General features: G+C 37.3%; 1 protein-coding gene and 1 long non-coding RNA gene across 3 annotated transcripts in view; one reads left to right on the top strand and one right to left on the bottom strand.

Annotated features, from left to right (window-relative positions):
* Positions 1 to 747: 747 nt before the first annotated feature.
* Positions 748 to 6918, bottom strand: ric3a (RIC3 acetylcholine receptor chaperone a). The gene is made up of 6 exons (XM_044350221.1): positions 6736 to 6918; positions 4054 to 4271; positions 3823 to 3898; positions 3262 to 3358; positions 2504 to 2661; positions 748 to 2346 (listed from the first exon to the last, which is right to left on the bottom strand). Exons 1-6 carry the CDS (start codon positions 6851 to 6853, stop codon positions 1574 to 1576), a joined length of 1440 nt encoding a protein of 479 aa, XP_044206156.1. The 5' UTR covers positions 6854 to 6918; the 3' UTR covers positions 748 to 1573.
* LOC122981500 overlaps positions 5052 to 19202 on the top strand; it is a 42826-nt gene continuing 28675 nt past the window's right edge. The window contains exons 1-2 of one of the 2 annotated variants that reach the window (XR_006403257.1): positions 5052 to 5556; positions 18355 to 18495. This is a non-coding gene — a long non-coding RNA (uncharacterized LOC122981500). The remainder of the gene's footprint in view (positions 5557 to 18354; positions 18496 to 19202) is intronic. The other variant, XR_006403254.1, reaches the window with a different exon arrangement.

Raw genomic sequence — 19202 nt, 5'->3', positions numbered from 1 at the left:
TTATATGGATATTGCCTTCTTTAGGTCTATGCTTGGGCTACTACAAGTGCATTCTGATGAGGTTATCTTGTGTTGATCATGATCATCACAGCTAGGAGGATGTAGCCCAAACCCCAAGTTGGATGGCAAAAAGGATGCTTTTTTAAAGTTACTTTATGACTCACAACCAGAAAAGGTGCTAGTCCTAGAAGTTTATTTTGTTTTACACTAACACATGATGCTACACATTCATGAAACACTACTCATGTCAAGGATGTCTCAAAAAAAAAAAAAAAAAAGTCAAGAATTTTGTGAAAAGTGCTCTATACAATAGGGTGATAGATGATGAAAATTTCTAAATGATTTGAAAATGGCATTGACAGAAATGTTCCTTACAAATGTCAGGAAAAATAATCAAAGTTCACCTTTCTCACAGCTGACATTTTGACTTGTCATAGGAGAAGAAGCACAGATGTAACTAATATTATTAATTATGGCTTCGCCTATTTTGGTATGCCAGCAAGCAACGAGACAACAGGCAATACCAGGGCACTGGGACTGGAACTCCTCAACGGACTGCAGCTGTTATCATTGTTATTAGTCACACCTGTTAATGACAAAGACAAAATGTCTGCAGTGAGAAGTCTCTTGGTCAGATGGATAACATTTAATGTTTGCTACAAGAACACTGAAGCTCTTGCAAATTATGTGTTATAAAAATGCTAACAACCCATATTTTTTTCCACAATATGTATTGGAAATAAAAGCCTTCTCCACCGAAGCTACCACCTGTTTATGCTCTGTTCTGTTTGTGTGCACCCTGGAGAGTGTTGTTATTTCTATGACAATTCTTGCCAGGGGGTTATTTAGAATGTTCCCTGGATGTTATCATGTTGTTATGTACTCTAAGTTGTTATGCTGTATTATCACAGCAGGGAGCATCTCCAGGAGCAGAACCATAGTGGACCACCAGATGGAGTTAGATATGTCTAAACCGTTTCACATTTAATTTGTGGCAAAGCCTAAATTCTCTGTCCGTGCTGTGTGAGCTCCCCTGGCTTCTGTGGTGCATGTGACACGATTTTTGATTCAAATGTAACACTAGTGTCACATAAAAGTAGCCTGGGATGATGATAAATAATGTAAACATTCTGTGGGTCTACAATTTGGAGATTGTAAGTATAGAACAATCTTCATTTTTAAATCGTTTTTTTTTTTTTTTTTTTTTACAGAAAAAGAAAATGTGGGAAGCCCTCTGAAAAGCCCTATGAAAAAAAAAACCCCAACAAAACTATTTTAACATCATCTACTGAGCCTGAGCTTCATGTCAAATCCATGCTAGAAATAAATGAGAATGTAAATGAAAATACATGCACATAACAGGTATCAAGCTCTTACTACAGTACAGTATGTTCTAACGGTGTGAGAGGAGACTATTATTTGTCCAAAAGAATTACTTAAGAACAGTATTGGATTGTATAGATTGTGTTGTATATTTTATACACATAAGGGGTCTGTAATAAACACAGTACTATGTGAGGAACACAGTTTACTGTATATTAGAGAACTCATTTTAGGTAAAGAGAAAACTCCTTTACGTCTCCCTCCTGTTCCGCATCCTCAGCCCACTCACCCCGACCTCTTTAGGCACGTCTGCATGGATGTGACCTTCACCCTCCACAGGCGGTGCCATTAACAAATACTCCTCTTTTTCCTCCTCTGCTTCTTCCTCCGGGTTGGAACCACCCTCACAACTGAACAGCAGGTTCTCTGCCTCCATCACTGGATCATCTTCATCACCTTCCTCCTCATCTTCCACCTCCGTCCCCTCATCCTCCTCTTCCACCTCTGTCCCTTCATCCTCCTCCTCTACCTCATCTTCCTTCTCCTCTTCCTCCTCCTTCTCATAAGTGTCCTCTTTAGGGTAGTGGAATACATCTTTGTGGTCACTGAAACTTATTTGTTTCTTCCCTCCATTGAGACATTGCAGCTCATTGCTCACCTCCAAACCAACTCTCTCCTGCCATCTTTCTGGAGAAGGCTGTGATGGAAAAGGACAGAGCAAATGTCTTTTCTCTGCTTCAGCTTCCTCTTCTTCCTCCTCCTCATCTTCTTCTATATCTTCCTCCACATCCTCTTCCTCCTCGTCTTCCTCCTCCTCTTCTTCTTCGTCCTCCTCATCTTCCTCCTCATCCTCCTCTTGCACTATGGATAACTTCCTTGCCATAATCTCTTCCTCCTCTTGCTCCATCCTCTCTGCCAGGGCCTCGGCAGTGGGCTGGTTGACGGGATCCTCCAGAGTAAATGTGTCAAATCCGTATTTGTCATAGGGCTCATCAAACTCTGGGTAGGTCTCATCTGGGTAGCCTTGGTGTACAAAAAAAGACATTATTTGATGTACAGCATGGCGTATTGGGTGCATAAAGCAGCTTCTTATCGTGATACATTTATTTAATCACTCTGGAGACAAAATCATTTTGTAAAATTTTGTGAGGAGCTTGGGGATTGAGTTTTAGGCATGTACCTTCCCAGTCTGCACCATAAGGGACCTCTTCAGCCTCCATCTCTGGGGAGGCCCCCTCCAAACGTCCCTCTTGCATCAGCTGTGTGATCTGTCTAAGTTGCCTGAGTAATTTCTCCTCCTTCTTTGATGTTGTAGTTTTACTCTTTCTCCGTCTTCCACTAGGGGGCAGCACAAGTATGGAAGCAGTATCATCATCTCAGCAGAGTCATTGCAGTACTCAGTTACATTCTTACATTCTTGCGTTCAATGGTCCTACATACTTGCAATGCATATGCTCTCTTGGGTTTTATTTACCTTATTCTTACTTATTTCTCTATGCCTCTACTCAGTGAGATGAGGCCCCGATTAGACATGTTTTCTGTAACAATGAATTGTGACGGATAAAAATCCCTTACATTACATTATTGAGTCTGTGAGTGCTTTCTTTGCTCATTACAAATAATTATTTAGTATTATTATGTTAAAAAGTGACATGAGCATTTTCCAACAAACTGACAACTGGTTTTCCCTTTCCTCATACATAAATTCACCTTCTTAACAATTAATGTTATTAAGACCTAAGGACATTTTAAATAAAGTAGCAGCACTTCTGCTTTAGTAAAATATGCCAGTGGCCTTTCCACCTTTGAATAATTTTCCCTTACATTTTCAGTCCTTCATTTCCATGCCAGGTCTATGCTGATTTATCCCAATATGAGGTCATGGTTCTGCCATGGCAGTGAAAAGTAGTATGTTGAGAGACAAAATAAATATTTTACCTCCCAGAAACACGTTTTTTTTCAGAGACAATCCTCTCCATCATCCTTTCCGTTTGCAGTAGTCTCTCCTGAAGCCTGGCATACTCATCATCAGTTACTATAGAATTTACAAGAGAAAACATTATTATAATATGTATCAAAATATAATGCATTTCTGATACACAGATTATACAATGTGTAGGTGTGGAAACATATATGTACACTGACACACTATTTTGTATTGTACTGCTACACACTGTAGGCAGAAGTGTCATTTACTGTATATGCCTAATTCCCTTTACAATTACAAAGGTTATGCATTGTAATTCTAGTTGAATGAGCACATGCAGAGCCATCAGATGGCCACTGTAACACTGTATTTTGCTGCTGTACTTTTTGAAGTAGAACCTAATGAGAACCACTTATTAATATTTACTTGTTAAGAAAAAGCCAAATGTTGACATATTTTCCATGAACAGATACAATTATAGAACCCTTGAGCCATTAAAATGTATCAAGAAAACAAAATAGCTTTGGAATTACACTATATCACAAATACTTTACCTTAAAAAATAAACTTACCAGTCTTACTCTCCATGTTTGCCTTGGTGATTGTTGCATAGTTTCCTGATTTAGTAGTCTTCCCCTTGCATGTCAGCTGTGAACACAAAACAATTATGATTAGAGTAATAGAATGCAGCGATAATCATCTGTAACATAAAGAAATGTCTACTGTATATTAATTTTCTTGAACTGGACAGTATTTTATATTCATGTAACCTGCCTACCATGCAGGTCAGTCGTAGTAATCACCTTATAGATTATATAGAGGATGTAAAGAAGGATCCCAAAGCCATATATGGGTATCACTTGAGCCATCAGGTTGTATTTTTTGCCTCGTCCAATTCCTTTTACTTTGGCCATGGTCTCAGCACTGTGTGTCATGGAGTACGAAGGGTCCACACCCCACCGCTCTGGGTCCTCTGGCAATGACAGCTGGTTCATCACAGGTGGGTAGAATCCAGGTCCAACTAGAGAAGACAAAAATCAATCAATCAATCAATCAATCAATCAATCAATCAATCAATCAATCAATCAATCAATCAATCAACCATTAGAGCAAATTTTACTGTAAATATTCCACAGTAATTGCTCCTTCAAGTGGTAATAGCCGTTTTTCTCATCTCAGAAACTGATAATGCAAGTAAGAAGAATTGATTGTATAATAATAATTTATTTATTTATATAGCGCATTTCAAAACAAGTTACAAAGCACTTTACATACAATTTTTAAAAAAAATGACTATAAAAAGCTAACGATGAACATTATAATAAAAATACAATGACAGATACAATGACAGATAATAAAACCAATAGTAACACCAACAAAAAGCAAGTCTAAAATAGTGAGGTTTTAAAAGTGACTTAACAGAAGACAGTGTGTCTCCCTGATCTCCTCTGGCAGGTATAGGCCACTTACTTGATTGTTAAAGAATGACATTATTTTTGTTATCCTGCACTGAACTTTTATCAAACTCAAACTGATGGACTCATGCTCCAGTTAGATAATTCACAGGCAGCAGGTCAGTATTTGGGAATAATGAGTTTTTGGTCAAAGCCACAAATAGTTTGGGAGACCTTGGAGAATCGAGTAAGTTAAATGATAAATTTATACAAAATAAACAACCTATAGTAATGTGTTGAATCAAATGTGTTTTGGAAACTGAGGGCCTGCAGGCACAGTATTTTTTTTAATTGTGCATTTTATAACATTTTAGGTGCCCTTTTGAAATATCGAAAACTCCTGTTTAATAGTTGGATGAAGCAAATATTTCACGTTAACTCCTATCTATTGGAACGCCAATTTGCACCAATCACAGCCTGTAGTTTATGATCTACAGTCTGTTCAACCAATTACAATTGAGCCCGCCTAAACAGGCAGATTTTAAGATAAGTATCCGCAAATTCGGTTGACGTGTGAAGTGGTACGTTCAGCGTTTGTCTGTTGTGGTGTTGTCTGCCTCGTATTAAAGTTTGATATGGCATAATGTGGCACAGTATAACAGGAGGATACACCTAAAACAGTCGCTCATGAGGGATTGTTTGTATGTCAAAACTCCAATAAGTCAAAACGCGACGTACGTTTGCGGCCAAAGGCTTTGTGAGGATACTAGTATGCTAGAACTAGCTAGTGTGCTAGTAGGCTGCCAAATAATGTAAAATGACCGCCAGGGACAGCTATTGAAGTGTCCACCTACAGCAGCACAGAAGGAGATCTGGCTGAATAAGAGAGGCTTCCCTTTTTGGAGTCTCAAGGTAAGAACCTGGAAAGAATATCTTGTTTCTTAGATTGCATCAATCAGCAGTACAAGGTCATGGTAAAAAAAAAAAAATACCTGTATTAAAACCAATTCAAATTAAACATTATTCTAATTTCTGAAAGCATACCCAGATATGAACAAAACTTAATTTGCAACATTAGGTGATATCATGAAAAACAGTAGCCCTGCTTGTAAAATATCCTTGACACAGCAGATGTTCAGAATGACAGTGACTTACTCAGCAAATATTTCATCATTTCACTTCTTCATTATGTCTTAATTAATATTGTGTGCTCCTCAAAATCAAAAATAACCTGGTGGTTTTGAATTCTATATTGTAATACTTCCTGTTCAGATAAATCCACAGTGGTAGTACATATAAAGCATTCATTTTACAAAATAATATAATAAATGATAATATCAAATGTCTGTGCTTTATTACATACATCCTTTTGTGCAGATTAGAATATAGTCTTATATAAAATATAGAAACTTAAATATAGTTCTGTGTCAAATCTCTCCCAATAGTGATGATTGATCCATTTTGACAACAGCTTCAGGCATGTTCTGTCACCATATAAAACCGATACCAAGAGAAAAATAAAACCTCCTCAAATTGGAGGAGTAGGGAAAAATGCTGTTTAGAAATCAAGTTATTGTTTATGCTTGACGTATTTACAGATAATGAATTAGAGCCTTTAAAATAGATTTGAATAGCTCTATTTGACCTCCGTCTTTAAGTGCAACGCATCAACAAATACAGAAGCTTAATCAGTGTCAGTAGTTTCATGGTGGCCTAGGCTGTTTTCTAGTATGATGTATGATACAATTTACCTTCAGATTCAGTGTTGACATATGTTTTAAAACATAAAAAATATTCCCAAACATATTTGAATATTTGCAAATATACATGTACAAATACATTTTTAAAATTTTAGAACACATAAACATATTTTTCAATGTATAAATAATGCCTTTTTTCTTGTCACCCATTGTATAACATTTTGATGAACATGTGTGCACTATGATGGGGCCTCTAGGCCTGGTGCACTATGTATAGCCAGAGTAACAGCTGGCAACAACAACAACAACAGCAGCAGTAACACAAAAAACCATTTGAGATGGAGCAGGATGGAGATGGGTGGATGGATGATGATCTGATAAGCCGCCTTACCCTCAGGCTGCCCCATCTCCTTTTTCCCTCTGGGTAAAAGCATTCTGGGCAAAAAGAGAGAAACACAGAGAACAGAGCATGATATAAGAGTAACCTTCTGGCAAGTTGTGATAGACATTTTGTCTCAGAGGACGACAGCCATGCGTTTATTTCACTTGAAGAGTAAAGCTAGTATGCACAGATGTCATCTCTCATCTGGTGACGTTACTGTCCAGATTACACCAGATTAGATGCGCTGCCTTCAAGGGCTGTTTGAAATGTTAACTATAAATCCCCAGAGGCGCAATCAAGTGGCCTGCTTAAAAAGTGCATTGCTCATATTATTGTTCATATTGTTGTTGTCTTACAAGTATCCGGATCTCAGAAACTACAACACCTACAGCAACGTAATTCAGCAGGTAGATTGAGTTGCCTACTACTTAGGCATCAGCATCAGCTGACCATCATTACATTTTGTTTAACAAGTTGGGAACCAAACACTCTGCAAACAAAATGTCTTTTCCCTGGATTCCTTGGATGAAGACATGTCTTTCTGCGATGGCCAACCCCATTTCAGCCTAGATTCCAAAACACACACTAATAAAAATCACAGCCTTCAATTTTTATCCAGTCTTAACCACATTTTATACATAACATGTTTGGGCCAAGTAAGAAAATCATTTTCTGATGTAATTTTAATACACTTTTTCTGCAATTCATTTTCGAAGTTGTGAGGATGCTATATATATTTTTTTTACATAAACTGCAGCAAATCAAGTTTGCTTTGTGCTGTTGTAACTATATTTGGTGCACGTGTTCATTTTGCTTTTTTATTGTTTCTAGAGATATCTAGAGTTATCGCAGTAAGAAGCTCAAACTCAAAAATGAATCAGTAGTAATAGATGCTTTTGCCTAGAAACTGGTGAGGAAAAAATATGTGGTTTAAGGTTAGACTTCACTGTGTTTACTGTGTGTTATGACTGGTCTAATAGTGCAATAGTTTTTCAGGTTGATCAGTGCATGCTGATTGATTTTTGAGGCAATGTGGAGTTTCAGTGTGCTTTGAGACAGCTCCCAGCCAGCTGGTTATAATTCAAGTTTGATAGAAGTGGCAGGATGGAAAGTACATTACTTTATGATTTTGTCAGAGAAAAAAAAATCACAAACAGATGTAAGGTTGTAAGTGTTTCCCAGGTGTGTCTTTTTTGATATTGATCCAGTAATTTTTCTGGGTTAGTGTTATTACTGTACTAGCTAACATTTCTCATTGGAATTGTCAGTGTCATATTTGCCAGAAGCATCACATGGCATGCCAAAAACAAGAAGTGGAAAAGCGAGGACAAGTGATATATATTTTTAATTTCTGTTTGTAAAATAGGTAAAGATTTAATTAAATGCATGATATACATATCTCCCTTTACACTCTTTGATTTCTGTAATGGGCAAAAGCCACCAAAAGTAATTCTTACAGGGTCTATTATTAATTATTTTCAAGCAAAGGGTTTGAATACACAAATTGCATTTCAGATAAGATATTTCAAAGAGCACTTGAATGCAGCATATGACCTAACAACCTATCCACTCCATAGACCCTCTGGTGTGTGCTTCATACCAAACAGCAGCAGATGGCAGTGTAGGCTCAGGTACAGTGGGATCACCAACTCACAAGTCCCAAGAGTCAAGTAACATTGCTTGATTTACGTTGTTTAATAGATTGTCTCACATTTTTAGGTTCTAATTGACTAAAGAGGACTTTTTGTTTAGTTTTAGGACTCTAATTTTCTCTCCCCAAAGCCATTTACAGTTTGCCACATTTTTAACTAATTAAAGATGATACAATACAAGTATCATGTGTGTATATTAATACACACATTAAGTCACTTGAATATTCCCATTTGGACTTCAAATGTGTGGGCCTCAATATTAGTAACCATGTAGTATTTTATTTCAATACAAATTATTTACGTAGTTCATGTGTATAGTTGTATAAATTAAAACCAGAATATCGACAAGTAATTGAGGATAGCCATTAAAAAACAGCAAATAATGTGAATATTAAAAAATATGGAGGGGGTGGGTGCAAAATTTAGTTGGTTAAAGATGAAATAAGGAAGCTATGCATTCAGTATTGTAATATCATAGTCTAATGTGAGAGTTGCATGGGATTCTTCTACTACAATCAGTCTTTTTTGTATGAAAGGTTGGAAAATTAGATCAAAGTGATTAACTTAATAGTAGATATATTTATCAACCATTTTTGGCATTACTCTTACTATGTTTTGCCATTTTAAAGGTGCAGCAGTCCAGTTTAACACTTAACCTCAAACCAACATGCACAAAGGTCAAGCAGGTGGGACCTGGGGGACTTATTAGCAAAGACCATGGCAGAGATGATAACTCCCACTTGTATTTTTCACAGAATACTTATCAAGAGTCTAAAGGCTTTTTGGAACACTGATCAATGTGGTAAACCTTCAGAAATAACCAGTTAGTGCAGGGGTGGGATAAATAATTGATGGTATTTGTAATGAAAGATCATCTATGAATAATGGTTGTTGCTGTAGCAGAGGATATGTAAGTCACTTTACACATCTTTAGACATCGTCATGGTCATTCCCCCTTGAGTGGCAAACATGCAACAATCAGTATTTGCCATTGTGTTTTTACAAGGGAAAACATAACATTGAAAACACTGCTGATATTGTAAATAGTTGTTGGTTGATTAATTTCAGGAAGCTGATTTTAACCATCTTGTACCATTGCTCCCCTTTACACTATACAGCAATTAATGTGCAAGATGGTGACATATTTCACCATAAATTCAGCATGTTTGAAGTTGATCAACATCAGTCCCCCTAAAAACCAAGGTCACTTTAGCATTTTTAGTCATTCTGGCGGCATGGTTCTAGGAATGGTATTGTTGGCCAGTCGGTCAAAGTCTTGACCACTTTGGGTTCAGACTGAAATATCTCGACAGTGATTCGATAGGTTGCAATGACCTTTTGTACAGACATTGATGGCCCCGAGAGGAGGAATCCTACTGACTTTGGTCAAGCCCTGACTTTTCCTCTTGCGCCACCATCAGGTTGACGTTTGTGGTTTTCAGTGAAATATCTTGACAAATAATCTGATGAAATTTACAACAGTTACTCAAAGTCCTTAGAGGATACATTTTAGAGACTTAGGTGATCTTCTAACGTTGCTGTAAGTAAAGTTTTGACATATGCTGTGATATATCTCAGCATCTGCTTTATGGATTGCCTCAAAATGTGGTAGACATTTATGGTTCCCAGACAGTCTATTTTAATGACTTTGGTGAATTTTCCACTAGTGTCACAGTGAGGTTAAATGTTCAGTTTTTTATTGAAATATCTCAACAACTATTGGGTGGATTATTGTGAAATTTGGTACACACATTCCTGGTCCCACGATGATTAATCATAATAACTTTGAACTCCTGACTTTTCATCAAGTGCCATCATCTGGTCAAAATTTCATGACTATGAATGCCTCACAATCAGAAGACATCTGCTAATTAAATGGTTATTAAGAGCTGCTGGCCTGAATATTCTGTCTGAATATGACTCCAATTTTGTACAGCCAAATCTAACCATTTTGACCTCCAGATCTTTTGTTTTTCCAGTGGTTAGTGCTGATTCATGGTGCTTTACTTCCCAGTTAAAAGCTTATTAAAAAGACAGCAGAAGCCACAGAAACAAACTATTAACTTTCTGAACAGTGTTTGTATAGGCTTAGTTCTTTACTGAACTGAATGTAACAGGTTGAACCAACAATAGACTGAATACACTACTGAACTGAGGACAGTCAGAATCTGTGCTGAATGTTGCAGCAGTGTGACTGGTGATGTGTTCGCTTACTGCCATATGTATTGATGTGCATTTGAACCGTGATGTTATTGCTTAGCTTAGAAAAAAAGTGAACGAACAACATAGTAAGTAACCAAGGAGGACTTGAATCTGGGTAATCCCAGCCTTTGTTCATGGTTTTCCACCAATATCGAAGACTGTAAGAGGGTGGAGGATAGCAGTTACCTCGATATAGCCCCAATTCTACGAGTTTAGGTATAGCCCTGAGTGAGTCGAGTACACGTCATATATATATATATGACATGCCACCATGTGATTGGGTAATGGTTGCATCAAGTTGTCTCATTTTCCTGAAATAGAGCCATAGGGAACAAACTGCTACTTTTTCTCATTCAGCTCAAAGGACATTTTGACACTTGTTAAGGGAGTGGACAGCACCTATTGCACTTATGGCAATTAACTACACAAAGCAGAAATCATGCATGGTCTAATGATCTATCAAAAAGTTTTGGTTCTCTGATACAGGGTATCAAGAGAACTATTTTCATACAGCATTGTGCTTTGGCTTTATTGAATATTGTTGACAATTAACATGTTTATGCATGATATGCTGATAATCTGTGAACTGTGGATTTCTTGAATGTAGGGGAAACTTAACAAAGGCCAAAAAGTACTTAAGAGGAAAAAGAAAGGTGTCATTCTGGAAGGACTATTCTACTGACAAAAGTACCAGAAATTAAAAAAAAAAAAAAGTAGATCATCAAGACCTGCTCAGTAGTTACCTTTGGTGCGTCACATGGGCAAAGTCCCATTTTACCACTCGTTAAGTACAAAGAGAATCTTAGTCCTAGTAGACATCAAAGAGACTTATACTATGTAAGGAATGTCAAGGAACACCAATTCATTATTTCAGGGTGAATATTTAAAATAAAATGCACATTCTATACAACTGTATATGTAGTTGACTAGCATTCAATACTACAAGCCTGTTTTCTGTTTTCTCCATTCCTTTCCTTTTTGACAAGTGAGTGAATTAAATCAAAAAGTAGTAAATTGATGGGTATTGACATATTCAAACAGTAAGAAGACTTAGCACAATGATGAGTGTGAATCACTCAGATTTATCTCACTGTTAGTGTTGAAAATATTGTTGGTGTTTTTGTTGTGCTTAAATTGCCTTCAGGATTATGACTGGCATCTTGTTTTTGCAGCAATTCAGGATTTCATTTCAGTCAAACAATGGTTGTAGACCTTTTTAAAGTTGGACCATGAACTGGTGACAACTGCTGACCACAAGGCAGGCTGGTAGGTAGGGCTATCAAGTGATATCAAGTCTCTCTTAATATCAATTATCATTAAAAGAGATGTTGTCATGGCAGAATATTCACTTTAGACTAAAAACATTGAAACACTTGGCACACTGCGTTGTGACTTAGAAACCTAAGTATCTACAATACAGCTGAAAATTCTGTCATAGCTGGCATGGATGAACATTATTGGCCATGCCATACACCCCCTATAAGCTTTTAATCCTAGGAAACAAATATGCATTTGTGTACCCTCTCTGGATGAATGGATTATAGATTATCACTGCCAACCAGCATATGATGCCAACAGAGATTATGGCTGCTGTACGTTGAATAAAGCAGATACCACTGTTTGAAAATTTGGCACAATGAACTACTTCAAAGTAATATGGACATGCTGCTGTATTTGACACACAGAGGGTATTAGGGATTTTAGTTGTAAGGATTCTTTTTCATAACTGGTTTGTATTTTAAAGACAGTTGAGTTTCGAATTGCCATTTTCACCCTTGCTCCCGGTTTCTGTTTTCTATTCCTATTATTCCAGTCAACTCAACTGTGAACTGGCTCAAAATGTATTTCCATATTTCCCCCATAATTGCAGTATTGTTGAAATAAGACTTTCATCGTTCTCATGGAAACCCCTGAGTACACATCAAGCTGTGCAATTACTCAAAAAATAAAACCCGCTAATGTCAGAGTGGTGAAAATATCACAGTGCACTCCCATTCCCAAAATCCAGCTGGGAAGTATTAAATTTTGAATCTGACCACGTGCATATTCACAGCCACAAGCTCTTTTAAGAAATGACATACAGACTGTTGGCCCATTTTGGTTGGTGCCTTTGATGCTTTGTCTTGTTTCACTGATGCCATACTGGAGGTATGTCCAATTCACTCTGCAGTGTGCCAAATTGTTAATACCAGCACTTGTCTTTTATCTGTTTACTGTGGCTCTCTCTTATCAAGCCTTTAATTACTTAATTATTCTTCATTGGGCTCAATTAAAACACAATAGACTCTGCTGCTGCAAAAGTCAACTATTTCTGCCTCTGCAGAACAGTATACAAAGCATGGGAGAGAGAGGCTGTTGCAGTTGGCCTTCTATTATGTACTTGGAATAAATGAGATTCTGTTATTCTTTGGATGAAAGTCTGGCCTTTCTGATTATTATGCTAACAGCAAAATATAACATTGACTTTTATAAAATGTTCATGCTCCTCGAGTCGAGTGAGGAATAGATTCACATACATGGCAATCAACGCACCTTCCCCAAACAAAATTACTTTTTAGAAATAGAAATCGTTTTCTTTCTCTATTCATGCAAGTGATTTGTTGCGCAATGTCACCTTACTCAATAGTAGCGTACCAGGTTTACATCAGGTTTTTTTCCACTCCTACCCGTGCCTCTATCTAAATCACTCAATTTATTTCCAAATTGCATGTCGAGTGTTGGAGCAAGGGCTTATGGCACTATATTAAATCAATGCACTCCTATAGCATATATTTTGAGAAGGTTTAATTTTTTTCCTCTTTTTGTTGATATTGAGTGTCATAAAGGACACACTGTCACACATTTGAAGCCTGTATATTCATAGAAGAAAGTCCGTTGTGAAAAATGAATGAGGTGGATTAATGGAGTTGAAACATGCTTTTCAATATAGGCTAGACCTTGACTGTTTTTTAGTTGTATGGTTGCCAGTCTGCACACTTTAATTTATTAGTATCAGAAGGACAGACACTATCACCAAGGGATGCAATTTAAATTTGTGTTGCCTTTATAGACCATCATGAATGAAAACATGCACACAAAACTCATGCCTGTGTGCAAAGAACTTGAATATGAGCTCTTGAGCATTAATGCACAAATATAGTATGTATGCAAAAACATGTTTTTTTCTGTACAGTATCATAAGTATAATCACTGCTCATTAACTGTATTTTTATACTTTTTCTGTTGACTGAGATGGGTTGTTATAGACAAAGTATATAGTAGTTGCTTTTTTTTAAACAAGTATTTTGTTCAAATTAACAGTGTAATTGTTCCACTACAAAACATGTATTTTTTATGACTATGCATTATATTTTAAAACAGTATATTCATTGCAGAAAAGAAACTAATGGGATCTGCAACATCTCTGAGTACATCTGCTCTACAAGTCTCAACCATAGGCCGTAGCTTCTAAATTGACACCAGCTGACACAAGACCTGCTAACATATTTCTGTTAAAAAGGCCAGCACAACTTGGACTATTCCCCCTCATTCTAATAGTGATATATTCAGTGTAGTTCATGAAGATGATGCTCAGTAGAGTTTTTTTTTTGTTGAGTTCTAGTAGTGAAGCCAATTAAGTTCCAACATGGGTGTTATTCTTGTATAAGTGTGTCAGTTCTTTAAATCATATATTAACATAGTAACATGTATATTTGTCCTTTTCTAAGATAATTATTGCTTTTTGTCTTTGCTACTGCTGGTCATTATGCTAATTATGCCCAATTGGTGTCAGCTTCCACCTGTGCAGAGCCTGTGCTTACCGTTACCTTTATCAACATGCAGTCATCCATCATTTCTCATTTGAAAGCTTTTTGTATTGTTGTGTTCATGTTTAATCAGGACTTAGATTAGTAGATTTCAATGGTATATATGTCCATATGTTAATATTAATTGTATTTGCAGTCATTTCTGTTTTATACATACTGTATAGTGAGAGCACTAAATCCGTCTTGCTTGTTATAGAGGTGGATTTGTAATTGTTAGTTGTCGCCTACTTTGTTATCAAGTGGTTGCCTTGCTAGTAGCTGTCAGCTTTAAATTCAGAGGATAAATCTAGTGTAGGTAGCTGCCACCGTTATAGTCACACGGTTCCACCTTGTGGCAGTATTGTGCATAGCGGTAAATCAATCCAGGCAACTAAGTTCAACTGTTCTATAAGATTTTTTGTACTTTTTTTCCCATTTACCTTTTCAGAAACAACACACAAGCATTTTTCCAACTTGAATTTCTGGATTATTTGTGATTTAACCAGTCATGTCAATGGTGGGCTGTAATTACCCAGAACCCAGGTGTATGAGAGAAACAACTGTCAGCCATTCTCTTCCGTTTAATCTGCTTTTCCTGTGCTTCCTGGTCACATTTTTTTGTTCGGATGTGTGTATATTTATTTGAATTGTTGATTATATTTTTGTGCACTTAAGCATCTCTACTCTGTCTTTAAGATTCAAAATTGTCCAAGAACTTTAGTAGTTGTATTTTTTTTCCTGAAATTTTCAAAGTTCATTGTGCTGCATATGTGTGCTCCATTTTAAGGATTTAATAGCAGTTTGTCTCCCCTGTGTGGTTGAGGCACCTTGAATGCCCTTAACCAGCACTAATAGGAGATAATGATTGGTGCTCAACAAAAAGAGAGATTCATTTTGAATTATTAACAAGTTAACTTTGTAGTGGAGGCACTTTATCCCCGAGGACAAACAGCCCAAATGTTTGCAAAATATAATTAAGCCGAGGCATCTTTAAATGTCATTGCTGCCTGTGCCATGTTTCAAATTGTTCTGCATCAACAGAATTTAACGAGATGGCTAAGGAATCCATTTCCTGCAAGCATGTGATAAGCCACACATAGTGGAGCACTTTCATTGATTGCCAAAATAAAGCATTTTGTATGCAAATGGGGGAATGGAGTGGCTAAGCTGATTCAGCCTCATGGACACCAAATAATGGTCTTTACAATTAATACTTTTACATGCTATCCATTGAAAATTTCATCTTCCATTTAATGGCTCTAAAACATTTACACATGCCCAGAAAAGAGGGGGAAAATGCACTGTGTTCCAATGGATTAATATGAAAGCCAACAAACAAATAAAGCCATGCATCCCTCCCTCCCCCCAGAGTATTGGTCCCTTTCCTGTCGTCTCATGCTCCTGCACATTTTGGATTAACAGATAATCTTTGAACATGAAGGAAGGTCTGCTAACCCCGAGGGGGTGGGATGTAGTGAGTGAAAGAGAGCACAGGATTGGAGGCAGTGCTTCATTGTTTGAATGTAATGTGCTTGTCTTGTTCTTGTAAACATGCAGCTCTTTTTGTTGCGGTGATACGGCCTTAAATACCCCTTCTTCACTCTTGCAGGTTGTGTTACAGGAGACCCACAGGTCTGAATAGATAAAGGACACTAGGGTAAAATGGGTGTCAGCAACAAAAAAAAAGAGAATGTCCAAAGGCAACCCTTCAACTAAAGGTTCAGTGTTTGTGGGGACCAACAAACCACTTGTAGTCAATTAGTGTACATCCATGGAGCCTGCTGTTGACCTGTCTGGTCTCATCTGTTTACCGGTTGTGTTGAGAACAACCACTAAGTCCAAAAACAGGAGGAAGGTATATTTGGATAGACTTTTTTGCTGGCTTGGCCAGTAGATGGTTAGACTAATTTGTGTCCAGAATGGCTATTGTGTCCGGTCCTGCCCCCTGTCCTTTTTGTTGTGTCCTGTTCAGTTCTGTGTAATCTGTAGGGCACCATCCGTACTAGTAGCACTACATCTTCACTATGCATCCATCCATTCAGGTTCTGTTACACTGAAAATATTTACGCATTTAGAAAACAATAGGGACGGTTGTCTAATGTTGTACACATAGCTATGTATAGCATTTATTATATTTGATACATTGCTGTGAAATGAACAACAATAGCCAATCTTAATATCCTGTCAATAACCTCATACAATATCACGTATTAGAATGTATCAATGGGATAAAAAAATGAAAGTGAGTTCATTCAAATCCCTCTCATGATTTCATATATAATATGTCAAAAAACATTTGCAACATTTGATGGAAGATGAACCATCTAGTCTACTTACTAAGTGTGTACTCCTTGTGTCCATTCCTGTGCCTCCTGAAGACTCTCTGTGTCTGGTCCTGCACTGACTTTGTGATGTCCTGTGTCATCTGTGTCCTGTTAAAGGTTACATTTACATTTTCATTGGACTTATTGTACAAACCTAAACATATAAATAATCGTGTCACTGTTTTTCATCTTTACATGCAAAGAAGATTTTACATGTGAATTGACATTTTACTGAACACATAGGTGTACGCATTACTATATTCCTTTCTTGAATTAGTTTGTATCTCATTAGGCACAACATGCAACAACTAGCACGTACATGCTGATATGAAAGCTTTATTTAATCTACTACACATCTGTTTTAATAAGCATATCCTACCACACCTTCTGCATTAATGCTATTTGTATTGATAAACAAGCTTGTTCATTTGTAGTTTGGTCAACTGAAAAAAGGCAGGCTTTGCTCTCATTGCTTACTATGTTTAGATTAGATTAGTCTCTGAAGCATCAGTCCTAAGTTTGTTTTTTTTCAGGATTTTGGTCTGGTCATATGCAGTAAAGAAATAATCCGTAAGGTATCTGAGATGTAGTCAGAGCACTTGAGAACATTTCCGTCCGGGTTGTAATGGAATTTGTGGGTATTTAATTGAGCTTATCCGGACAAATGACAAGAAAACTACAGTAAATGGGAAGAGTATGGATGGGATACAACTAGGGATATCTGATCAAGTTATTTTGGCCTCAATCCCAATCTGAGTCTTTTAATATTGTGTATCTGCCAACACTGAGGCAGATCTAATACTTAAATTGACCAATATTGATTATGTAATTGATACATTGAAATAACACTTATAGCCTACTGAATTTCACAAATCTTATTATTCACAAGTTTCTTGATCCAAACACTGAAGGTCCTGGTTCAAAATGATTACATTTATAAGCTTAAATGATAGATATGATATGAACGAAAGCTTAACTGGGAGACTATGACTCCTAAAATAGTTCATTTTTTTCTAGAGAAGACTTATCACTCTGTCAAAAACACTCAGTTCACTCGCGGTCTGCCATCAAGTTACTCAGGAAATGAATGCTAATTACTGTCAGCTGATACATTTTATTGTTGTGCTTGCACATGAATGAAGGCTGTTGTAAAGGAGATCACCGCTGCAACACTTGGAGGCGGAGGTGGACAAAAGAGTAGAGAGAGGACTGGCCTATACTGATCCATTAAAATGTCCAAATTGGCCCTGATACCCATTGTTAGGATCGGCTCGAGACATCTCTAGATGCAACTGTCTATTCACATCTATATATACTGTTTTACAATGATAGTTTTCACTGTTGCGGTTTGCATCAATGAAAATAGAAACACCTTCCATGTACAATATCTCTACTTATTAATTCTATTGAGTTATGTTTATATATTTGAGTGCTTAGAGGATATGCATCTTTCTTAAAACCAAATGACCGAGTGGGGCTAGTTTTACTGACTAAATTTGTCTTGTGAAGTTTTGCGTTGCATCCATCAAAATATGTTCTCCCCTTACTCACTTCCTTGTTTAACTGTAAGACCTCATCCTCTATCCCCCTTCATCCGTTTTGCACTTTTTGCCCTTCACCCCCACAGTATGTCCTCCTCAAAATATGAACCCTGTATCATTTTAGAGTCAAGGAGAGCAGCAAAAACTGTTGACAGCAGTGTTTGAAGTAAATGAGAAAGCTGAACCCTTCCAGAGCTTCTCAAAGGCGGCAAGAGTGCAAGATGGGCAAGAAGGACGATGATGATGGGACTGACCTTCTGATCAGGTGAGCGTGAGGAGGCCTGAGGACAGAATCCCCTCTCTGCTGCCCAGGCTGGAATTTTGTGCTTGAGAAGTGTTTAACTTTGTCAAATCCCAATTGCACTCAGTGGGGAGTGTCCTCTTTCCCTTTGCCCACAGGTTTAGTGACTGCCCTTATGCCTCGGCCTGGGGAGGGGGTTGGGCGTTTGGAGGTTGGGGAGGATCAATAGCATGGCAGCTTGCCTGTTTGGCAGAGGTGAAGTTAAGCTAGGAGAGAGAGAATGGGGTGAGATAGTGAGAGCTATAGATATCTGAGTAGGAATTATCCATGACACCTGGGCTCTCAAGCTGCAACCTTTAAGCACATGATTTAGGATCACCTCTATTTGTGGGATAGCCGTAGCACATTCAGCACATTCAATCCTAGCCATTGTGCTCTGTTAGCTCTCACAGCTGAAAGCCATTGTCAGTTATTTGTTTAGAAAAGGCTCTCATTGTTAAATCCTTATGCCTACATTGTTTCAGCCAAGTGAATTCAATTTTATTTTGTACGTTTTTAACTTTCACTTAGTTGTCAAGAAGATGTATGAAAATCTCCTTTTAAGTCATTCACTCCATCCCAGTATTTTTCTGCACCAGTGATTTGAAACAAAATGTTCTTTTTTTCCCAAGCGATAATATTTCTAATAATCTCCCCTTGCTGTGAGAATGGTGTCAATAAACTGACATGTT

The sequence above is a fragment of the Thunnus albacares genome, chromosome 1 (genome assembly GCF_914725855.1).
Source record: "Thunnus albacares chromosome 1, fThuAlb1.1, whole genome shotgun sequence".
In the NCBI taxonomy this organism is placed as follows: Eukaryota; Metazoa; Chordata; class Actinopteri; order Scombriformes; family Scombridae; genus Thunnus; species Thunnus albacares.
Note: the sequence above shows the minus strand (reverse complement) of the source record. Positions and strands in the feature narration are given on the sequence as shown.

Bases quoted from the DNA above. Each gene is read 5' to 3' on its own strand.
- ric3a (XM_044350221.1), bottom strand. From the start codon at position 6,853: ATGTCTATCACAACTTGCCAGAAGGTTACTCTTATATCATGCTCTGTT. The intron at 3,899-4,053 runs GTGATTACTACG...TTGTGTTCACAG, and splicing joins TCCTCTATATAATCTATAAG to CTGACATGCAAGGGGAAGAC. The intron at 2,347-2,503 runs GTACATGCCTAA...TTGTACACCAAG, and splicing joins TTATGGTGCAGACTGGGAAG to GCTACCCAGATGAGACCTAC.